The 23,172-nt window shown below is 39.9% G+C and overlaps 1 protein-coding gene across 2 annotated transcripts in view; it reads left to right on the top strand.

The window, feature by feature from the left end:
- Positions 1-21,173, top strand: part of LOC110488581 (5-hydroxytryptamine receptor 4) — a 105,865-nt gene extending 84,692 nt beyond the window's left edge. Inside the window, exons 5-7 of one of the 2 annotated variants that reach the window (XM_021560849.3) lie at positions 1,096-1,249; positions 11,495-12,069; positions 20,951-21,173. In XM_021560849.3, coding sequence (XP_021416524.2) covers positions 1,096-1,249; positions 11,495-12,069; positions 20,951-20,954 — 733 coding nt within the window. In that variant the 3' untranslated portion in view covers positions 20,955-21,173. Of the gene's footprint in view, positions 1-1,095; positions 1,250-11,494; positions 12,074-20,950 lie in introns of those variants that run through there. The other variant, XM_090198180.1, reaches the window with a different exon arrangement.
- The last annotated feature ends 1,999 nt before the right edge of the window (positions 21,174-23,172 follow it).

The raw sequence follows: 23,172 nt of genomic DNA on the forward strand, positions 1-23,172 counted from the left end.
TGTTTCCAACTACCAATCAGCAACTATGCCTTAAATCTGTCTGTTTGGCAAATGACATGAGTGGCAAGGAGTGGAACGTTAGCTAAAGAGACTGGTACCCAGACGAGCTAGTCAGAGAGGGAGAGGTTTACCACTATAGAGCCTACATCAAAGTCTACGGGACAAGCAGCTCATCCATAGGCCTACCAACTGGGCGGCCATCCACGTGACCCGGTTGGGGATTCATGTGATGTTTGAGCTAATCCCCATCCAGTGGGGAAAATATTACACGGTGAAATTGTGCCAACATATGCAAGGAATGATCAATCTCTGTGCTTTTAGTGGAATAGGAATTCATTAAACTCTCATATGTCAACGATCAGTTAAAAATCAATCATAAAGCAATCACATCTGAGAGCTTTGACATGTGGTCATGTTGTAACCTGAAGTCCATTAAAGAGCTAAAGGAAGTCCAAATTTGAGGTCTCTGGGACATCAGGTAGGGTTATCCTCTCAATCTCTACAGACAGAGGGTTCAGCCAGGCCAAGTAGCAATTTGTGGCTGAAGACATTTCAGGGATTTTAGAAACCAATTTCTTGTTGCAAATAATTGAATGGTCATAGCACTTTCCCTCTAATAGCACTTTCCCAGCAGAGAGGTAGAGAGCTTTGATGTCTAAAATGTCAGAGATAAAGCAAAACTCTCAGGTACAGTATGCTGTTAACATGACAAAAATACTTTAGATAGCATCATCAAACCTTTTGAGATCACAAATATACCTTTAATCTGTCTTTATCACAAGGATAATGTATTTTTCCACAAAGTATAATTTTACATGAAAGATACACTTGTTGAACAGCATTTCGTCTAATGAAAGAAAAGCTTGAGCTGAATGTAAATCATACAGTATATAAAGTGCATTCGGAAAGTATTCAGACCCCTTCCCTTTCTAACACAGACCAAACCAAGTCTGAAAAGGTGATAGAATCAATTGTAGAATAAGGCTGTAACGTAACAAAAAGCGGAAAAAGTCAAGGGTTCTGAATACTTTCTGAATGCACTGTAGTTCCCTCTACCCCATATGTCTTATAATAGTGTTTCCTCTCATTCTCTAGGTACTATGCCATCTGCTGCCAGCCACTGGTCTACAGGAATAAGATGACACCACTGAGAGTGGCTCTTATGTTAGGAGGATGCTGGGTAATCCCCACCTTTATATCCTTCCTACCCATAATGCTAGGATGGAACAGTATCGGAATAGACCATTTGGTGAGTAATAACTCATTTGTCTGTGTCAATGTGCATATACACTGCAGATAATTGATAAACCATTCAGTGGAACACGATCAAATTGAAGTTATTGTGAAACCACATTATGTGCTACCTACATGTATATCGTAACTAATTCCATAGGATGTCGATGAGACAAAGAAACACCTCCACACAACCAAAAGGGTTTTAGTGTATATCTGGTCAGGATATGTGTAAGCTGTTTTAGGCTATCACCTTTTCAGACTTGGTTTGGTCTGTGTCTAGGATAGGATACTGAGTACGTAATAAGCATGTCGTCCAATCTGAACGGCATATCTCGTCCAATCTCCCGCTACTGCTCATAATAAAACGATGGCTGTAAGTGAAAGCTCAGTGAATGGCATCGGCTGAATGATACTGTGTGATAGTAAAGCTAAAATGAAACAGCAGGGAGTCTGGATTGAAATGTCAGACCCAATTCTACTATATACCAACCCAAAACAAATGAACCGGGGGGAAAGACGGATGTAATGAAGAGCATGGGTAGAGAGTCGGTAACTTATTATAGTCATGAATAGTCATGAGCACTATGCTTATGTTTCTCTGGAAGAACTTTAGATTTGTTTAAACGGAGGACATGTACAATGGCAAGAAAAAGTATGTGAACCCTTTGGCATTACCTGGATTTCTGCATAAATTGGTCATCAAATTTGATCTGATCTTGATCTAAGTCCCAACAATAGACTTAGATCAATATTATCATTTAAACATTCACAGTGTAGGTTGGGGAAATTATGTGAACCCCTAGGCTAATGACTTCTCCAAGAGCTAATTGGAGTCAGGAGCCAGCTAACCTGGTGACAAATCAATGAGACGAGATTGGAGATGTTAGTTAGAGCTGCATTGCACTATAAAAAACACTCACAAAATTTGAGATTGCTATTCACAAGAAGCATTGCCTGATGTGAACCATGCCCTGAACAACAGAGATCTCAGAAGACCTAAGATTAAGAATTGTTGACTTGCATAAAGCTGGAAAGGGTTACAAAACTATCTCTAAATGTCTTGATGTTCATTAGTCCAAAGTAGGACCAATTGTCTATAAATGGAGAAAGTTCAGCATGGTTGCTACTCTCCCTAGGAGTGGCCATCCTGCAAAGATGACTGCAAGAGCACAGCGCAGAATGCTCAAGGAGGTTAAGAAGAATCCTAGAATCAGCTTATAGAAATCTCTGGAACATGCTAACATCTCTGTTGACGAGTCTACGATACGTAAAACACTAAACAAGAATGGTGTTCATGGGAGGACACCACGGAAGAAGCCACTGCTGTCCCAAAAAAGTTTGCAAAAGTGCACCTGGATGTTCCACAGCGCTACTGGCAAAATGTTCTGTGGACAGCTGAAACTACAGTTGAGTTGTTTGGAAGGAACACACAGCACTATGTGTGGAGAAAAAAAGACACAGCACACCAACATCAAAACCTCATCCCAACTGTAAAGTATGGTGGAGGGAGCATCATGGTTTGGGGCTGCTTTGCTGCCTCAGAACCTGGACAGCTTGCTATCATTGACGGAAAAATGAACTCCCAAGTTTATCAAGACATTTTGCAGGAGAATATAGGCTTTCTGTCTGCCAATTGAAGCTCAACAGAAGTTGGGTAATGCAACAGGACAATGACCCAAAACCCAGAGGTAAATCAATAACAGAATGTCTTCAACAGAAGAAAATATTCCTTCTGGAGTGGCCCAGTCAGAATCCTTACCTCAACCCGATTGAGATGCTGTGGCATGACCTCAAGAGAGTAGTTCACACCAGACATCCCAGGGATATTGCTGAACTGAAACAGTTTGATAAAGAGAAATGGTCCAAAATTCCTCCTGACCATTGTGCAGGTCTGATATGCAACTACAGAAAATGTTTGGTTGAGGTTATTGCTGCCAAAGGAGGGTCAACCAGTTATTAAAGGGTTGACATTCTTTCCCCACCCTGCACTGTAAATGTTTACACGGTGTGTTCTATAAAGACATATACGTATAATAGTTTGTGTGTTATCAGTTTAAGCAAACTGTGTTTGTCTATTGTTGTGACCTAGATGAAGATCAGATACAATTTTTATGACGAAATGATGCAGAAATCCATGTATTTCCAAAGGGTTCACAAACTATTTCTTGCCACTCTATCCCTCATTCTAATAATATTTTTCAGGCAGGAACTCTGATTTAAGGCCAGGCCCCACAGGCTAGGGATTCTTTTCTTTCTTTACTCTCATCAGACTGAAACTTTACCCGTTGAAAGTATACATACATGCAAGATATTGTTGTATTACACGTTTTATTTATTTAAAAATGTAAATATGCAAATGAGTCAAGCCGTCCTTAAATATGCGCCAAATTGCATATTATGAGAATATGTTTTTCAACACATTGCTTCAAGGCAGACCGTTTTTTGTTTTGTTTTATTGTGATCAGACACTCAATGGTCAGACTTTTACAGATCAGTTCATCAAAATATTGTAATTTCATGGAATTATTTAAAAAACACTTCACATGTATGATGGATGAATATTTTGCAAATATTTACACATAAAATGACACTTTAAATCAAAATGAGACAAGATATATAAAAAAGCCTCTGTAAAAATCTGCCTATAAGACCTAAGACCCTCTGTGTGGAATAATGGGAATGTACGTCCTTTGAAGACAGAGATAAATGAAATGGCACACCGGGAACATGCCATTTTGAGCAGTTTATTTGTCACGTGCGCCGAGTACAACAGGTGTAGGTAGACCTTACAGTGAAATGCTTACTTACAGGCTCTAACCAATAGTGCAAAAAAGGTATTAGGTGAACAATAGGTAAGTAAAGAAATAAAACAACAGTAAAAAGACAGGCTATATACAGTAGCGAGGCTATATAAATAGCGAGCCTACATACAGACACCGGTTAGTCGGGCTGATTGAGGTAGTATGTAAATGTAGATATGGTTAAAGTGACTATGCATATATGATAAACAGAAAGTAACAGTAGCCTAAAAGAGGGGTTGGCGGGTGGTGGGTGGCGGGACACAATGCAGATAGCCCGGTTAGCCAATGTGTGGAGGCACTGGTTGGTCAGGCCAATTGAGGTAGTATGTCCATGAATGTATAGTTTAAGTGACTTTGCATAAACAGAGAGTAGCAGCAGCGTAAAAGAGGGGTTGGGGGGGGCACACAATGCAAATAGTCCGGGTAGCCATTTGGTTACCTGTTCAGGAGTCTTATGGCTTGGGGGTAAAAAACTGTTGAGAAGCCTTTTTGTCCTAGACTTGGCACTCCGGTACCGCTTGCCATGCGGTAGTATAGAGAACAGTCTATAACTGGGGTGGCTGGGGTCTTTGACAATTTGTAGGGCCTTCCTCTGACACCGCCTGGTATAGTCCTGGATGGCAAGAAGCTTGACCCCAGTGATGTACTGGGCCGTACGCACTACCCTATGTAGTGCCTTGCGGTCAGAGGCCGAGCAGTTACCATACCAGGCAGTGATGCAACCAGTCAGGTTGCTCTCGATGTTGCAGCTGTAGAACCTTTTGAGGATCTGAGGACCCATGCCAAATCTTTTTAGTTTCCTGGGGGGGAATAGGCTTTGTCGTGCCCTCTTCATGACCGATTGCCTATAAAGATAGGTGAATGCAATTAAAATGTACTTTCCATAAACATGATCATTTACGTCACATTAATTAAACTCTTATTCATATATCACTTCTAAACTGACAAATAAACATCAAACATACCTTTTACAAATACATTAGCACGTTTAATACATTTGTTTCAAGCAATAGAGGATATGCTTTGAATACTGGCCTGTTGAGAAAATATGCATTTTGGGGCAAATTCTCATATCACTTTGCTCAATTTGTCACATACAATGATTTTGTATGGCTGTTGAAATGTGCAGAACATTAATCAGCTATGCCTGCCCCATATGTAAGGCCCTCTTTGAGTTGTTGCTGTTGACGCTTTACTTTCTTGACTATGTCATGGGGCCTACGCTTGGCACGCTCTATTGAAGCAGCATCAGCTCTCACAACTCCTCTCTGATTGCTCCAGTGTCACCAAAGTGCTGACAAGCCACAATTTCTTCATCACATTTGGTATAGCAGTGGCTCCCTGCCATATTGGCTGCTCCGTCAATGCGGTTTTTGTCCAACACAGTTTTGGAGTATCGCGACCATACTACAGAGTTCAGCCATTCATTTGCATTCTGGGTTCCTCTGTGCTACATTCTTTTGAGGACGTTATCGTTTGACATCCTGTGATATACAGGTACCATTTTCTGTGCAACCTCCCTATTAAAAAATGTATGGCCTCCAAGGTTTTTGTGACAGGGTGGAGCTTCACCATTTTCTATGGCTCGCTGGTACCAGCACCAATGCACACACCTATCCCGTAGTTGGACAGGAATCCTCTCTTGTGCCAAGTGCCATCGAAGGATGCCTGGATGTCTATGATGGCATCCTCATCCTCCTTCAGCAATTCTGCTTTGTCTGGGTCTATATCTGCGTATATTGCTCTTCTAATTATCTTTGCAGCGCTCTCCATTGACTGTAGCTCTCTCTGAATCTCTGCAACTAAAATGAGGGGAAAAGCACTTATTATCTCAAAATTGTGTTTACTAATCATCTTATTTGGTCCTTTGTTGAGTATGTGTACAGTACCAATCAAAAGTTTGGACACACCTACTCATTGATGTTGGGCGATTAGGCCTGGCTCGCAGTTGGTGTTCCAATTCATCAAAAAGGCATTCGATGGAGTTGAGTTTAGAGCTCTGTGCAGACAACTCAAGTTATTCTACATCGATCTCGACAAACCATTTCTGAATGGACCTCGTTTTGTGCATGGGTCATTGTCATGCTGAAACAGGAAAGGGCCTTCCCCAAGCTGGTGCCACAAAGTTGGAAGCACAGAGTTGTCTAGAATGTCATTGTATGCTGTAGCGTTAAGATTTCCCTTCACTGGAACTATGGGGCCTAGCCCGAACCATACACCGCCCCAGACCATTATTCCTCCTCCACCAAACTTTACAGTTGGCACTGTTCATTGAGGCAGGTAGCATTCTCCTGGCATCTGCCAAACCCAGATTTGTCCGTCGGACTGCCAGATGGTGAAGCGTGATTCATAACTCCAGAGAACATGTTTCCACTGCTCCAGAGTCCAATGGCGTTGAGCTTTGCATTGCGCATCAGGTGATCTTAGGCTTGTGTGCGGCTACTCGGCCATGCAAACCCATTTCATGAAGCTCTCAACGAACAGTTCTTGTGCAGATGTTGCTTTTAGAGGCAGTTTGGAACTCGGTAGTGAGTGTTGCATCCGAGGGCAGACCATTTTTACAAGGTATGTGGTTCAGCACTCGGTGGTCCGTTCTGTGAGCTTCTGTGGCCTACCACTTTATGAATGAATAACCATAACTTGGCTATATAGATATGTACGTGTAGGTAGATATGTATGTATAACTAGGAAGAATGTGTAATAAACAGTAACAGCAGCGTATGTGATGAGTGAAAAAGTTGGTGCAAAAAGGGTCAATGCAGATAGTCTGTGTAGCTATTTTGTTAACGATATAGCACTCTTATGGCTTGAGGGTAGAAATTGTTCAGGGTCCTGTGGGTTCCAGACTTGGCACATCGGTACCGCTTGACGTGCATGATGCAATAATTTCCATGGTAATGTAGAATGTTTATTCAGATTCGAGGTCGATCGAATAATCGGAATGGGCGATTAATTAGGGACGATTTCAATTTTTCGTAACAATCAGAAATTTGTATTTTTGGATACCGATTTGTCCGATTAAAATAAATATATATTTTTATTTGATTTTTTACACCTTTATTTAACTAGGCATGTCAGTTAAGGACACATTCTTATTTTCAATGACGGCCTAGGAACGGTGGGTTAACTGCCTTGTTCAGAGGCAGAACGACAGATTTTTACCTTGTCAGCTCCGGGATTCAATCTTGCAACCTTACAGTTAACTAGTCCAATGCGCTAACCACCTGCCTCTCATTGCACTCCACAAGGAGCCTGCCTGTTACGCGAATGCAGTAAGAAGCCAAGGTAAGTTGCTAGCTAGCATTAAACTTAACTTATAAAAAACAATCAATCAATCATAATCACTAGTTAACTACACATGACTGCGAAAAAAGCACAATCGTTGCACGACTGTACCTAACCATAAACACCAATGACTTTCTTAAAATCAATACACAGAAGTACATATTTTTAAACCTGCATATTTAGCTAAAATAAATCCAGGTTAGCAGGCCATATTAGAAAGTAAAAGAGAGCCGCACACTCTTGGAGCTCAGATGCAAAAATGTAATACCAACGTTTCGACAGCCAAGCTGTCTTCAACGTTGGTATTACATTTTTGCATCTGAGCTCCAAGAGTGTGCGGCTCTCTTTTATTTTCAAGTTTCCACTCCGCTAGCCAGCACCTCGTGTTAATAGGTGTGCGTTTCTTTTTCTTCCAGATAGCAGGCCATATTAACCAGGTGAAATTGTGTCACTTCTCTTGCGTTCATTGCACGCAGAGTCAGGGTATATGCAACAGTTTGGGCAGCCTGGCTCATTGCGAATTAATTTGCCAGAATTTTACTTAATTAGGACATAACATTGAAGGTTGTACAATGTAACAGGAATATTTAGACTTATGGATGCCACCCGTTAGATAAAATACCGAACGGTTCCGTATTTCACTGAAATAATAAACGTTTTGTTTTCGAAATGATAGTTTCCGGATTCAACCATATTAATGACCAAAGGCTCGTATTTCTGTGTGTTATTATGTTTTAATTAAGTCTATGATTTGATATTTGATAGAGCAGTCTGACTGAGCGATGGTAGGCACCAGCAGACTCATAAGCATTCATTCAAACAGCACTTTCGTGCGTTTTTCCAGCAGCTCTTTGCAATGCTTCAAGCATTGAGCTGTTTATGACTTCAAGCCTATCAACTCCCGAGATTAGGCTGGTGTAACCAATGTGAAATGGCTAGCTAGTTAGCGGGGTGCGTGCTAATAGCGTTTCAAACGCCACTCGCTCTGAGACTTGGAGTAGTTGTTCCCCTTGCTCTGCATGGGTAACGCTGCTTCGAGGGTGGCTGTTGTCGTTGTGTTCCTCGTTCGAGCCCAGGTAGGGGCGAGGAGAGGGACGGAAGCTATACTGTTACACTGGCAATATTAAAGTGCCTATAAGAACATCCAATAGTCAAAAGTTAATTAAATACAAATGGTATAGAGAGAAATAGTCCTATAATTCCTATAATAACTACAACCTAAAACTTCTTACCTGGGAATATTGAAGACTCATTTTAAAAGGAACCACCAGCTTTCATATGTTCTCATGTTCTGAGCAAGGAACTTAATCATATTGCACTTTTAGTTTCTTCTCCAACACTTTGTTTTTGCATTATTTAAACCAAATTGAACATGTTTCATTATTTACTTGAGGCTAAATAGATTTTTATTGATGTATTATATTAAGTTAAAAATAAGTGTTCATTCAGTATTGTTGTAATTGTCATTATTACAAATAAATGGGAAATAAAATTGCCCGATTAATCGGTATCGGCTTTTTTGGGTCCTTTAATAATCGGTATCGGCTTTTTTGGGTCCTTTAATAATCGGTATCGGTACCGGCGTTGAAAAATCATACCCGGTCGACCTCTAGTGTAGGCAGGATACTTGAAAATACAGTTAGAGAGTAATATAAATATCCTGTGAGTAATATTAGTCAAAACATTTACTCTTCAGAGAGCTTCCCATTTGGACCGTCATGTGTGGCACGTTGTTTCCAGTTGATCCTGGGCATTCTGAAGACATTCTCCAACACACTATTGATGATAGACAAGAAATCGGAGTGTTTAGTTACCTCTGCGGCATCGTCAGTCTGATGTTCTACCTTCTCCGTTCTCAGAATAAGATGGTCCCATTCTGGACAGCCGAAACATTCACTGTCTGGTGGTACAGTACAGTACAGTACAGTAGGTATCTCCCTCAACTGCCACATCAGTCACCGTGCGTTCTGGGAAGAGCCTGTGTTTCCTGAACACTTGTTCGCTTCTGTCCCTCTATAGCTCTTTTCTCTCGGTCAGCCCGCAAATGGAACAACTCAGCCTCAGTATACTCTGGCTCAAACCAAAAAATTGTGCCAAGAAAGTCATTACAAGGACTATTGCGGTCAAGGGAGGCCAGAGCAGTGTGTTTGGTAGGTATTTATGATGGACTTTGACGTTGTATGGGGTTTCTATCGGTAAGGCGGGAGTAGAATCAGCTTATTACCTACATCTAATTAATCAAACAATGGACCTAAAAACTGTCTGTGGTACTGACAATTGACTACGCAAGTGTTATAAAGGGCCAAGAAGTATTTTTAGGTGAACTTGCATTTTAAGTGACTTTGAACAGCTTATGGTAGTAGTAGGTGCCAGGAGCACTGGTTTGAGTGTGTCAAGAACTGCAACGGTGCAGTTTTTTTTTAACGCTCAACAGTTTTCTGTGTATCAAAAATGGTCCACCACCCAAAGGACATCCAAACAACTTGACACAACTGTGGGACGTATTAGCGTCACGATGGGCCAGCTTCCCTGTGAAACGCTTTCGGCACCTTGTGGAGTCCATGCCCCGATGAATTGATGCGGTTCTGAGGGCAAAGGGGGATGCAACACAATATTAGGAAGGTGTTCCTAATGTTTTGTACACTGGGTGTATATAGGTCTACACATTGCAAGTGACTACAACCATAAACCTAGAAATGAGACTCAGCAAATCAGTAGGTCAAGCAGAAACACATCTCCAGGCTCAGTCGTTAGTATCTCTGCCAAAGCTTCATCCAACGAGAGGGCCCAGTCGATATACAAATGCATGTATAAACAAATAAACAACAAGCTGTGAAAGAAGTTGAGGACATGAGGCAAATGGACAGATCTTCTGACGGGTCCCCTCGGAGAAGCTAATTCGTGGTTTGATATCAAATGTATATATATATTTTTTGCTTTTATATATTCGGGGGAGCCTAATTCACAGTGGTGCCCTGAGTACCAACATTTAGCGAGAGGCGAGATCTATTTCTATAAAGGAAGCCAACTTTAAATCTTATCTTTTTAACTAGCTCATACGTATGTTTTTTAAACATGAACTCTTTGTCAATCCAAATGCCCAGATATTTATAGTTAGGAACCCGATTTGATGGGAGAACCACCCAATTAATAAATATGTAGTCCATTTGAAACATTTTTTTTGCAAGAATTAGAGAACAACATGTATTTACTCTTGCCAACATTAAGTACAAGTTTTAAACCAACCAGGGCTTTCTGTAAGGCAACAAGTTCAGATTGCAGGTCTAACATAGCCTGGTCAACAGTTGGGGCAATGATATACATAACAGTGGCATCTGCATACAGATGAATATTACAAGTTTTTACAGATAGACCAATATTATTTATTCAATATACAGGACTAGCTAATATGTTACCTACTGGGCACCATCGTCAATTCAACATCTATTCCACGTTGATTCAATGTAATGTCTTTGAAAGTATGTGGTAACAACGTTGATTCAGCAAGTGTGTGCCCAGTGGGTAGGACGCTAGCCCAGTCAAAGCTGCCTCCCCAATGCAGATGGAGTTCCTGTTGATAAAAAATACAAATATACGTATATCTATCGATCATAGTGTCATTTATTTTCTCCTGACTGAGCTCAAAACGCTTTTGATTCGTAGGCAGTAGGCACAGATGTGATGTGAAAGTGGCCTGACGTTCTGGCAGGGTGCCGATAGAAGACAGTGATGAAGGATCAGTTCAGAGAACCTCTTCTTGCCCAGTCTGGATCTAGTCAGTCTGCTCAGGAAATAGCATTGATTGGAGGTTGGTTTGTGCACTGTTCATCATTGCACTCCTACGTTTTATTGTTTAGAAAAATCAACTTAATCATCAGTAGCCACCAGGACTCCACTGTAAATGGTGGACCACTCTGACAAGCTCATCCTCTCACCATGGAAATAATGAATTGCCACAATTTGTCATCGAACGGTATTGTTCTCATCCATATCAACTTGTCATATCATAGACCTGTTCTCAGAATTATAACTGTACTGTGTTTGTGAAACTAAAGTTCCATGAACTGACACATTAACTATGTCTGTGTGTGTGTGTGTGTGTGTGTGTGTGTGTGTGTGTGTGTGTGTGTGTGTGATATGTGTGGTGTTACCACATCCCAACCCCTCGGTAGATAGAGGAACGGAAGTTCAGCGGTGATGCAGCCAACTCAACGGCGTGTGTCTTCATGGTCAACAAGCCCTACGCTCTGACGTGTTCCGTGGTGGCCTTCTACATCCCTCTGGTTCTGATGGTACTGGCCTACCAGCGTATCTATGTGACTGCACGGGCGCACGCACGACAAATCGGCGTGCTGCAGCGGGCAGGGGGCGCAGCCGCCTCGGCAGACAGCGCCGACCACCAGCGCAACCACCGCATGCGTACGGAGACGAAGGCGGCCAAGACTCTGTGCATCATCATGGGCTGTTTCTGCCTGTGCTGGGCCCCCTTCTTCATCACAAACGTGGTGGACCCCTTCATAAGCTATACAGTGCCCGACCAGCTGTGGGCAGCGTTCCTGTGGCTGGGCTACATTAACTCCATGCTCAATCCCATTCTCTATGCCTTCTTGAACAAGTCCTTCCGCCGTGCCTTCCTCATCATCCTCTGCTGTGGGAGAAAGCGTTACAGCGTCAGGCGGCCATCCATACTGGGGCCAGGGCCCCCCTGCTCGGCCACACAGCTCAACGGCTCCACACATGTGCTCAAGTAAGTGCCCTCCTTACCTACGTACCTGAGAGTCACTCTCTTAACTCTCTACAGCCCACAGATACTCTTCAGATGATGTTTGCCTCAGCTTGAGATTTTGTTATTAATATATTGTTTCTAATGGTAAGGAATGGGGTCTTAGGCAGGTGGATGAACTGTAGCTTACGTGACCACCATGCACCTGCCATAACATTCCCACCATGTTCCAGGACCTGAGTGACACTTGACTTTATTACTTTACACAGATTACCATCTACTGTACAATAGACTGTTTGCTTTCCCGTTAGACTTGGTGAGTTAGAGACTTACAGTCAGTCTCTGTCAAGTTGCTTTAGTAGTACATTTATCTCCTGTGTTATTACATTTCAGTCATTCATCCACCCAACTGTCTAACTTTCGAATTCTCAGACTATAATGGGAAACAAGTAAGGCTCCGTCCAAACTAAGCATGTTCTGTTTATCCCCTTGGCTTCTTCTAGAGATTTGGCCTGATGCGTGTTGCAATACATGGCTATAATGCAGAGGGTCACTACTAAACCATTGCATGACAGGATGTTCTCTTTTTTTATTACTTCATTTACCCTATGACCAGCAGTCCCCGCTCAGTCCCAGCTAGCGCATATCTCAGACAAGCAGCTAGTTCTTCTGAAGATACAGTCAAGTTGGCTACATTCCACCTCTCCATTGAAGCACTCTCTCTTAAGGGAATCTCTATCTTCTTGTGTTGCTGGAGTAGAATGATTGGGAGAGTCAAGAAAATAAGGCGTCATGATTAATGTGTATAATATTACTACCAATGAATCACTGATGCCCAGCTCTCCTCTCCCAGATCACTACTCTGGGTCATTAGACAGGTAAATGATGGCCATAAACATAGCCACAGCCATTGTTGGTTAAGGGCTTGTAAGTAACTATTTCAGGGTAAGGTCTGCACCTGTTGTATTCTGTGCATGTGACAAATCAAATTTGGTTTGATCATTTAGTCCTTAACCGCTTTTCCCAGACATAAATATTACAAAACAAGAGACTCTAATTACACGATGTACTGATTCAGACGCTATTGCAGGAAAACTAATGTTCCCAACTTTTCACATTTGATTGTGTTTATTTTGTTGCCACAGTTAGATGAATGTTATTACTATAGCTGAGCGATTATATTAAATCAACAGGAAAAGGGCGGAGTAGGTATGTTAACCGGCATAATGAAGACAAACTGCTTCCTTAATATTTCTACAAACTTCATAAAGCAAAGCAAATAAGGAATAACAATTATGTTTAATAGATGGGGGATTAATTGTTCGAATTATTCAAATTAGTGGGAACTAGTTAGCATGGCATGGTTTGCATTAACTCTGTGCTTTATGCATGGTTTGTTAGTGACATTTGGATGTGTTTCCCTTTGGAGAATGGAGGGTACAGGAGATACAGTTGCAGAGTTCAAAAACACATATGTCTGTGTCATCATCTTGCAGCTACTTCCATCTGTCAGGCGAATGGACCTCTGATGTGGTCAGTTAAGAATTCAATCGTTTTCTTTTGTGCTGTTGTAAAATACAGTTTACACTGGGATCTAGACCTAACACAAATACCAAGTAATTCTTCTACAGGAAGGTTGCGTGTTCAAGGTTGCATGTTTGAAAAACATTCACTCCTGACAACCCTTTTGTTTGCCATAGCAATACCACTAGAATTAAGTTGTTAAGAAACAGAGCAAAGTACTGGGCCCTGTGACACCAACTATTTGAACTGGCAAAAGGGCGGAACATTAACAACAACAACAAAAAACATCAATCTGTGACATGTATTAACCCCTTACACTCGTGGGAAATGACTTATATGATAGGGCTGAATTGAAACGTTTCTTACAGAAGAAATCTGAAATACCTATGCATAAACATTGTAGCAATTGAAATGAAACAGTTTGGAGATGATGGGGAAAAATGACTCGACCAAAGATGAGGACACAACAGTTCACCTGACACAAGACTGAATCCAAAATATTAGACTGTTGATTTGATGTGCATTTTACATTGACTGTACTTTTCAGGGCCGCCGGAAAACGTGTGGCGAGGCGGCATTTGCCACAGCACTTTTCAACCAGGTGTGGCAGCGCCAAACCACTTTTGATTTAGCTTAGGGACGGATCGGAATGTACAGAATGGTTACCCGGAGGAAAAATTGTGCTTTTTCAATTTCAGTCAAAGGGAGGGTTTAGTATTTTTAAATCTAGTCCTGGGTAGGGTCATGTAATTTGTAACTGATGAAATGGTAATATGTCTCAACGAGGGCTTTGTGTTGGAGCCTATTTCTTCCTATTTAAGTAATAAGAGGTTTAGGCCTACCTGTTTGACAGACAAAATTAGGCTATAGGCTGCTATATCCATAGATTTGTCGGTCAATTCCTCTACCCACCATGCACTCTTTAAATAGCCTACCTCTGTGAAGGGCTGTTAAGTTAAAACCAAGACTCACCTTTTTATTAAAGACAATTGCAAAAACCACAGGTCTTGTTAGCTTAAGATTTTGAACAAAATAAAACGTGTCCGATTATATCAAGTGATCTATAACAGTGCTTTGGTCAGTGATGCTTTGCTAGAAACAAGCTGTAAAATCCCCTGGAAAGACATGACTCAGATGCATATGGGAATATCATTGTTTCGTTTCTTTGACATACTATAGCCTAGCAGACAAAAAATGAAGTAATCTAATTCTATCATTATCAATTGATTAAGCTTTTCACTTTCTGTACAATAAAATATGTTTAAACCCAGACGGGGTTTAAGCTAGGGTAACATATGGAATTGATCATACCATGAATCATTTAGCTATTTGATTTGGAATTGTAGGACCCCTTTAGCTATAAAAAAATATATATATTTACAAATTATTTGATCTAATATTGAATTTGTCCTTTACTACCATAGCCCATAGAAACACATTTGAAAAAAACATTCATAAATGGGAAAAAAGACAGTCCAAAAATGTATGATAAGGAAAAAGGTTTTGAAGTGTCTGTCCTATATCTAAGAGATATAAGAAAGCTCAGAAAATATTTTAGATTTTTTTGGACTATTTAACCCCATATTTTTGTAGGCACAAAACTACTGTACCTGTATACTTCCATTAATTTGTATGGGTTACCTTCGTAGAGCAAATCGCCATTGTGTTCGTGAGAGTCTCCCCTTTCCACAGTGGGGTCATAATAGTTTGTAGTCCTGTGACACTTGTGGGGGTCCTAAAGCAAAACGGACAACACCATCGTGTTTGTGAGCGTCTCCCATTTCCATAGAGTGACTATGTCAGTTTCGTATGTCAAAGTGAAGACATGTTTTTAGACATTTTTGCAAATGTATTTTATACAAAAATATCAATTTACATTAGTATTCACACCCCTGAGTCAATACATGTTAGAATAACCTTTTGCAGTGATTACAGCTGTGTGTCTTTCTGGGTAAGTCTCTTAGAGCTTTCCACACCTGGATTGTACAATATTTGCACAATTTATTCTTTTTAGAATTCTTCATTGCTAGACAACCATTTTCAAGTCTTTCCATATATTTTCAAGCAGATTTAAGTCAAAACTGTAGCTCGGACACTCAGGAACATTCCCTGTCTTTGTGGTAAGCAACTCCTGTGTAGACTTGACCTTGTATTTTAAGTTATTCTCCTGCTGAAAGTTGCATTCATCTCCCAGTGTCTGGTGGAAAGCAGACTGAACCAGGTTTTCCTATAGGATTTTGATTTTGACTGTGCTTAGCTCCATTCCGTTTCCTTTTTATCTTGAAAAACTCCCCAGTTCTTGACAATTACAGGCATACCCAAAACAAGATCCAGCCACCACTATGCTTCAAAATATGGAGAGTGGTACTCAGTAATGTGTTGTATTGGATTTGCCCCAAACATAACACTTTGTATTCAGGATAACATTTCTTGCCATGTTGGAAACAGGATTTATGTTTTGGATTATATTTATTCTGTACAGGCTTCCTTCTTTTTACTCTTAGGTTAGTATTGTGGAGTAACTACAATGTTGTTAATCCATCCTCAGTTTTCTCCTATCACAGCCATTAAACTCTATAACTATTTTAAAGTCAACATTGGCCTCATGGTGAAATCCCTGAGCGGTTTCCCTCCTCTCCGGCAACTGAGTTAAAGGACGGCTTTAGTCTTTGATGTAACTGGGTGTATTGATACACCATCCAAGTGTAATTAATAACTTCAACATGCTCAAAGGGATATTAAATATCTGCTTTTTAGATGCCCTTCTTTGCGAGGCGTTGGAAAATCTCCCAGATCTATGTGGTTGAATCTGTGTTTGGAATTAACTGCTTGACTGAAGGACCTTACAGATAATTGTATGAGTGTGGTAGAGAGATAAGGTAGTCATAAAAAAATTGTGTTAAACTACTATTGCACACAGAGTTAGTCCATGCAACTAATTATGTGACTTGTTAGGCACATTTTTTACTCCTGAACTTATTTAGGCTTGACATAACACAGCGGTTGGATACTTATTGACTCAAGACATTTCAGCTTTTCATTTTTAATTAATTTGTAAAAATTCTAAAAACAGAATTCCACTTTGACATTATTGGGTATTGTGTGTAAGCCAGTGACACACCGTTTCAATTTAATACATTTTCAATTCAGGCTGTAACATAACCAAATGTTGAAAAGGTCAAGGGGTGTGAATACTTTCTGAAGGCACTGTAGGTGGATGTGGTGGATTGGTTTTTATTGTTGGCTTAAACTGACAGATTTTGATGTGGATTTTTGTATTATGTTAATATACTTAAATTAAATCATACCTTTTTCTGTGTCGGTAGACCTTCTCTGTCTGGGGTGGAAAGGTAGGCCTAACTTTTGAATGTACAATGTTCAGATTCCTAATGACGTTTCAGATTGAATTATTTGCAAACAGGGACAGTTTCATTGCAAACAAGATAGGTATTGGAGAAATATGATAAGATGAACATATAGTCCTATCTCTCTGTCCATTTTTAGGCTGTAATTTCTGAAATTTGTGAGTAAAAATCAAACTTGGGCTAATTAGGCTACCTAGACTTTTTTTTTATTAAAAATTATTAACTGGAATTAATCAATAAGCACAATAGCTGACATAGACTGTGAGTTAGTTTATTATTAGGCCTATAGTTGCACAAGATGCAAACCTGCATAGAGCAAGCTCAGCCCTTTGGGTTTTATTGTCCAATCATGTTGCTTTGTCTGTGTCTGTGCATATGAAACCCCCATTTTTTAACACCATGTGACCTGATTGGGAACACTCTGGTCCCATCATAGCCCATATTAAATCTTTTTACAACCGAATCAGATTAATGACTTCATACCGTATAAGGTCTGGAGTTTTACCTGGTTAGGTTAGTAGATCAGGAAAAACTACGGGCCCAAATAATTTTTGTGGCCACTCCACTTCTGGTACATTTCACTGCATTCTTGATAATGGAATCTGAAAATACTCTGGATAAATTCAGCAACGTGATAACAATATTCCTGGAAAATGTGGGGTAGGTGTAACATAAGACAAAACATTTAAAACGGGTTTGAGTGAGAGGACTAACTTGTGTTTTGAAGTGGCCACACACCTTTCCAAAGTGTGCACAGTTCCAAGGTCATTTCAATGCACTTTTATAACTCAAAGAAGAGTCTTCAACTATAAGGTGTTTTTTCTTTGCTCTCCTATCTGTGCCCTTGAGAAACTAGAGCAAGCACACTTGTAGTTGTTTTTTTTGGAACACAACCCTGCCACAAGTACTGTTTACACAATCCAAAAACACTCCATTCTAAATCGCAATATGGGTCGGGTGGGCATCATTTGAAAGCGTGTTATATTGCCAACATGACTAGCTAAGCTATAAAATATGACAGTAGTGTTAGGCTTTCACAATGCAATTCAGGGAAACAGATAGCAATTTTGGTGCGCACAGAAAGGAGTCATGAGCACATTCAGGTACGTGTGCCACAGCTAATTTTCTCCACATTAGACAAACAGGCTCATTCTGTTCAGAACAACGCAGGGGTTGACGCCATGTCACCTTGTAACTGTACATCAAACATTGTGATCATAAATTTGGACACTATACGACATGAGTTTTATGACATGGATATGTGAAGTGCACATTTGGAAGCACGGGTGTTTGGCATGCTTGAATGACTTCAAAGTGGTATTTATTATAACCATCAACAATCTCATCTTTCAAAATAGAAAGAGTCTTCTTCATTTACAGTATTTCCTTCACTCAAACAACAAAAATGTTCTACGGTTGCCCAGTTAGAGGGAGGGATGGGGGGAAACTTCTTGTCACGCCCTGGCCATAGAGAGGCTTTTATTCTCTATTTTGGTTAGGCCAGGGTGTGACTAGAGTGGGCATTCTAGTTTTGTTATTTCTATGTTTTCTATTTCTTTGTTCCCAATTAGAGGCAGCTGTCTATCGTTGTCTCTGATTGGGAATCATACTTAGGCAGCCTTTTTCCCACTTGTGTTTTGTGGGTAGTTGTTTTCTGTATAGGTCATGCACCTTACAGAACTGTTTAGATTTTTTCACGGTGTTATTTTGTTCAAGTGTTTTGGTTAATAAAGAATCATGAACGCTTACCACGCTGCGTTTTGGTCCGGTCCTCATTACGACGAGGGCCGTGACATCGCGTGAGGTGCTCAAGTTCATAACGGGCAGTAAGTCTAAACCCGTACAGTGTTGTGAAGTGCAGAGCCAGAGGTCTGACTTAATTCATAGCAAGTTACTGTACAGCCACTGCGTCCCAATTTAGCTGATTTTTTTTCTGTACCCAAATCTGCCATTTTCAACCTTTATACGTGTACAGTGTAAAGGGCTACCTCGAGTGTGTAAGATTGTGTTTTTGTATGAAGTTATTTCAGAACTCGGTTATGGGTAAATGTATGTTCATGTACCATTAAAGTAGATATTGAATTTCTAAGTTAAGTGTTTTAAAATGCAAATATATATTTTACCAACTTGGGGGCCGCAGTAAAGAGTGCTGACAGGCTGTCCGTACTAACAGACCTTAATTGAAAGCATATACGTTTTTAGTTTAACAACGTTCTCCTTCACCACTGGAGTCTGTTCTGTAAACAGAACATGTTGAAAGTATCTCCAGATTGAAAAATATAAATTACCATGAAATAATCTACACAATGTCCCTGCAAAAAATCTTTGTCTTCTGCTTGGAAACTCTGGATGAACATAAATTCTGGTTTAGCTGGTGGAGCTGTCAGCAGGTTAATCTAGTTGATTAACAGAGGAGTGAATTATGCTCGGCTGTCTGTTGGTCGGGGAAGCTGTGGCGAGTCGTGAGGTGAGGCAGCTATAGACCTGGGAGAATGAGTTAAGTGGAAGGAACCCAGGCTAATCAGTGATTATCAAACGCAGCAGAATGAGTTTAAAACACAGGCCCTATTTACCATCTCATCCTGTCTTCAGTCTGTAGGGCCCTGCACCCAGACAGACTCTATTAATGCATCCTTCACTCTAATCTTTGACTAAAGTGAAGGATGCATTGTTTATATATATATATATATATATATATATATATATATATATATATATATATATATATATAGATAGTAAATAAATAATAATAATATATATTATTTTATATTACATCTATAGCGATTTTCATAGAATCTGAAAGCGCTTCAAGAGCAAAAAAACAAGCAAGCAATATATCATGACAGGTCAACCAATAGAGGCCAAGTCTTTGAAAGCTACATCCTCTGAAGGTGGAGGGGGTCAATTCATGGCTTAAGCAAAGGGAGCTAGACAGAGGATGGTAGATGATGGTGATGGAGTCTGCTGATGATCTTGTATCGTCTTATAGCCCCTGGACTTCTCTCTCCACTCTGTGTAGCACCTACTTGGTTGATGCCTCAGCAGCTCTGGGCGCCAGAAAGCTCACCACACGAAGTTCAGAATAGTGGCCAGTCGCCCTCTCTATGAGCCCTCTGCTTCAGCACTGCTGGATTCCTCTGTCTCACATTTCTCTTACGCTTCAGGCCACTCCTCAAATGATGTTCTCAAAAGATCAAATTGGCAGCCAGATGAAACAAAGATGGTATTGTTTCCATGTGTTTTTCAAACAAAAGCTAGATAGCCAAGCCAAAAAAGTGTTAACCTGCCAGTCAATCTGCAAATCAGTGGCTCCAAAATGCCAGATATGTGCATTAAAAATGAAATGTTATAAAAAAAAACAAGAGCTGATTTAAAAACAAAACCATTAAAAACACTTAAAAATATGTACACATTTACAGGAGCTCTGTGCTTAGGCTTCCACTAGGGCGCCATGTCAACTATATACATTTTATCCATCTTGGCAGCCAGGTTTGGACACATTGCACCTGATTCCTGGTAACTCCCCAAACACCTTTACCCAGATGTTAATAAAACAGATGGGTGATAGTGCTAAAGTCTTGCTTGGAATTTATTAAGTGCTGTCAAGGGGGCAAGATCCAGGCTCTAGTTGTATACTACGCAGGGTGCCAGGTAGAGATACTGGAGGAACACTGAAAGTTGTTGCACAATTTACACAAATTGGGTGGAATTTGCTGCTGACTGCACCACCACAGCTTTTGTAATAACACTAATTACCACACCTAATGGGAAGAAAGGTCAAGTTTGGGATTTTGTTCTAGATGATTACCTCTGGTGCTGTATGCAGTAAAATGGAATTGAACAGCATGAGTGAGCACAGCACAGTCCGCAATGATGTACTCAACTGAACATCAGCGGTGGAGAAATAAACGTATCAAAAAAGATTACAGGACTAAGTGATGAATTCCAAATGGGAACAAACTAATGAAATGGGAAAATAAGCACGTTAACTCATAATTACCTTCTGTCTTTTGCAGGTAATTGGGTCGTTCCACCAATTCGATGCCTTTTGAGAAGTGTAACTTGGAAGTACGTAACTTTTGATTTCATCTAATTTTTACATTCTGTCATATGTTTTACTTCATAAAAAACTAATTTTGCCATCTCAAGAGGTTAAATAAAAAACTGTACTATAGTAAATGCCTATTAAGTGCCAAATAAAGTAACAGGGTTGACCGTAACAGGGTTGACCGTAACAGGGTTGACGATTTCATCTTAAATCAACCATAAATCCCCTCGTGACGGGGGGAATGGCTTGTTGTGTGCAATAGGGACTGGCAATTGAATGCAACTTCACAAAAAAATATCAAATTTATAAAAGATTTCTAACCTGTCAATCTATGGGTAACAGGGTTGACCTGATATGCTCAACCCATGCTATGCTCCACCACAAAACACCAGGCCAAAAATGTCCAAAAAGACTAGAACCAGCTTACCTAATTTGACACTATGATTAGACTATCATATGTTTTTCTTTAAAAAAAAAAATTTTAAGGAATAGTTTCACCATTTTAAAACGAGAGTTCAGTTGACGTATAGTAACAGAGTTCAGCTTAAAATGAGGGACAGACATAATTGAACACTAATCAAATGAAATAAATAATCTTCAGAAATGAATTGGGTCAAGCACCAAAATAACTAGGGCTTTACAATCATGTTGAAACTCTGAAATGTTTTTGATTAAGTGGGTTCAAATCTCCCTAGAAGTAGGGTTGCAAAATTCCAGAAACTCTGATTCTGGGAACCCTCCAACTGGGTTTTCGTGCAAAACCAGGGAATTTATTGAAAGCCTTATTTGTCATTGTTGAATGAAAACCATTCTAAAATTCTACTTAATTTAGAATATTTGTACACATAGAAAAGGTGTGATTTATCTAACAATCCTACGAGTGTCATACGCACACCGGTAGGATATAACCATTGATAAAAATATAAATTGTTTTCAGCCGTAGTGCTCATGCATGACCTTGGCTACTAGCAGTGGTTGGAAAAAGTACCCAATTCTCATACTTGAGTAAAAGTAAAGATACCATAATAGAACATTTGCACAGTAAAATACTACTTCAGTAAGTCTAAAAGTATTTGCTTTTAAATATACTTAAGTATCAAAAGTAAAAGTGTAAATCACATCAAATTCCTTATATTAAGCAAACCAGATGGGACAATTGACTTGTTTTTTTAATTTACGGATTGCTAGCAGCACACTCCAACACTCTGACATAATTTACAAACTAAGCATTTGTGTTTATTAAGTCCGCCAGATCAGAGATATTATGGATGACCAGGGATGTTCTCATGATAAGTGTGTGAATTGGACCATTTTATTGTCCTGCTAAGCATGCAAAATGCAATGAGTACTTCTGGGTGTCAGGGAAAATGTATAGGGTAAAAAGTACATGATTTTCATTAAGAATGTAGTGGTAAAGTTGTCAAATATAATTAGTGAAGTAATGAACAGACCCCAAAAAGCTACTTAAGTAGTACTTTCAAGTATTTCTACTTAATCTTAAGGATCTCTACAGATCGGTGTCCCACCCATGGAACGGTTGAGCTAACGTAGGCTAATACGATTAGCATGAGCTTGTAAGTAACAAGAACACTTCCCAGGACATAGACATATCTGATATTGGCAGAAAGCTTACATTCTTGTTAATCTAACTGCACTGTCCAATTTAGAGTAGCTATTAGAGTGAAATAATACCATGCTATTGTTTGAGCAGAGTGCACAGTTTTGAACTTAAAGTTATTAATAAACCAATTAGGCACATTTGGGCAGTCTAGACACCATTTTAAACAGACATGTAATGGTTCTTTGGATCATTCTAAAATGTTGCACATACACTGCTGACATCTAGTGGCCAAAATCTAAATTGCATCTAGGATGGAATAATACATTATGGCCTTTACTTGCAGTTCAAAGATGATGGTACAAAAAAGGATGTTTTTATCTTTGTATTATCTTTTACCAGATCTAATGTGTTATATTCTCCTACATTCCTTTCACATTTTCACAAACGTCAAAGTGTTTCCTTTGAAATGGTATCAAGAATCAAGAATATGCATATCCTTGCTTCAGGGCCTGGCAGTTAGATTTGGGTATGTCATTTTAGGCAAAACATATTTTTAAAAAGGGGTAGATTCTTAATTAAGTACTTTACACCCCTGGCTACTAGCATTTCGAAACACCCCTATTTAACCA

Source organism: Oncorhynchus mykiss, chromosome 14 (genome assembly GCF_057628025.1).
Source record: "Oncorhynchus mykiss isolate SJ-2025 chromosome 14, ASM5762802v1, whole genome shotgun sequence".
Lineage (NCBI taxonomy): Eukaryota > Metazoa > Chordata > Actinopteri > Salmoniformes > Salmonidae > Oncorhynchus > Oncorhynchus mykiss.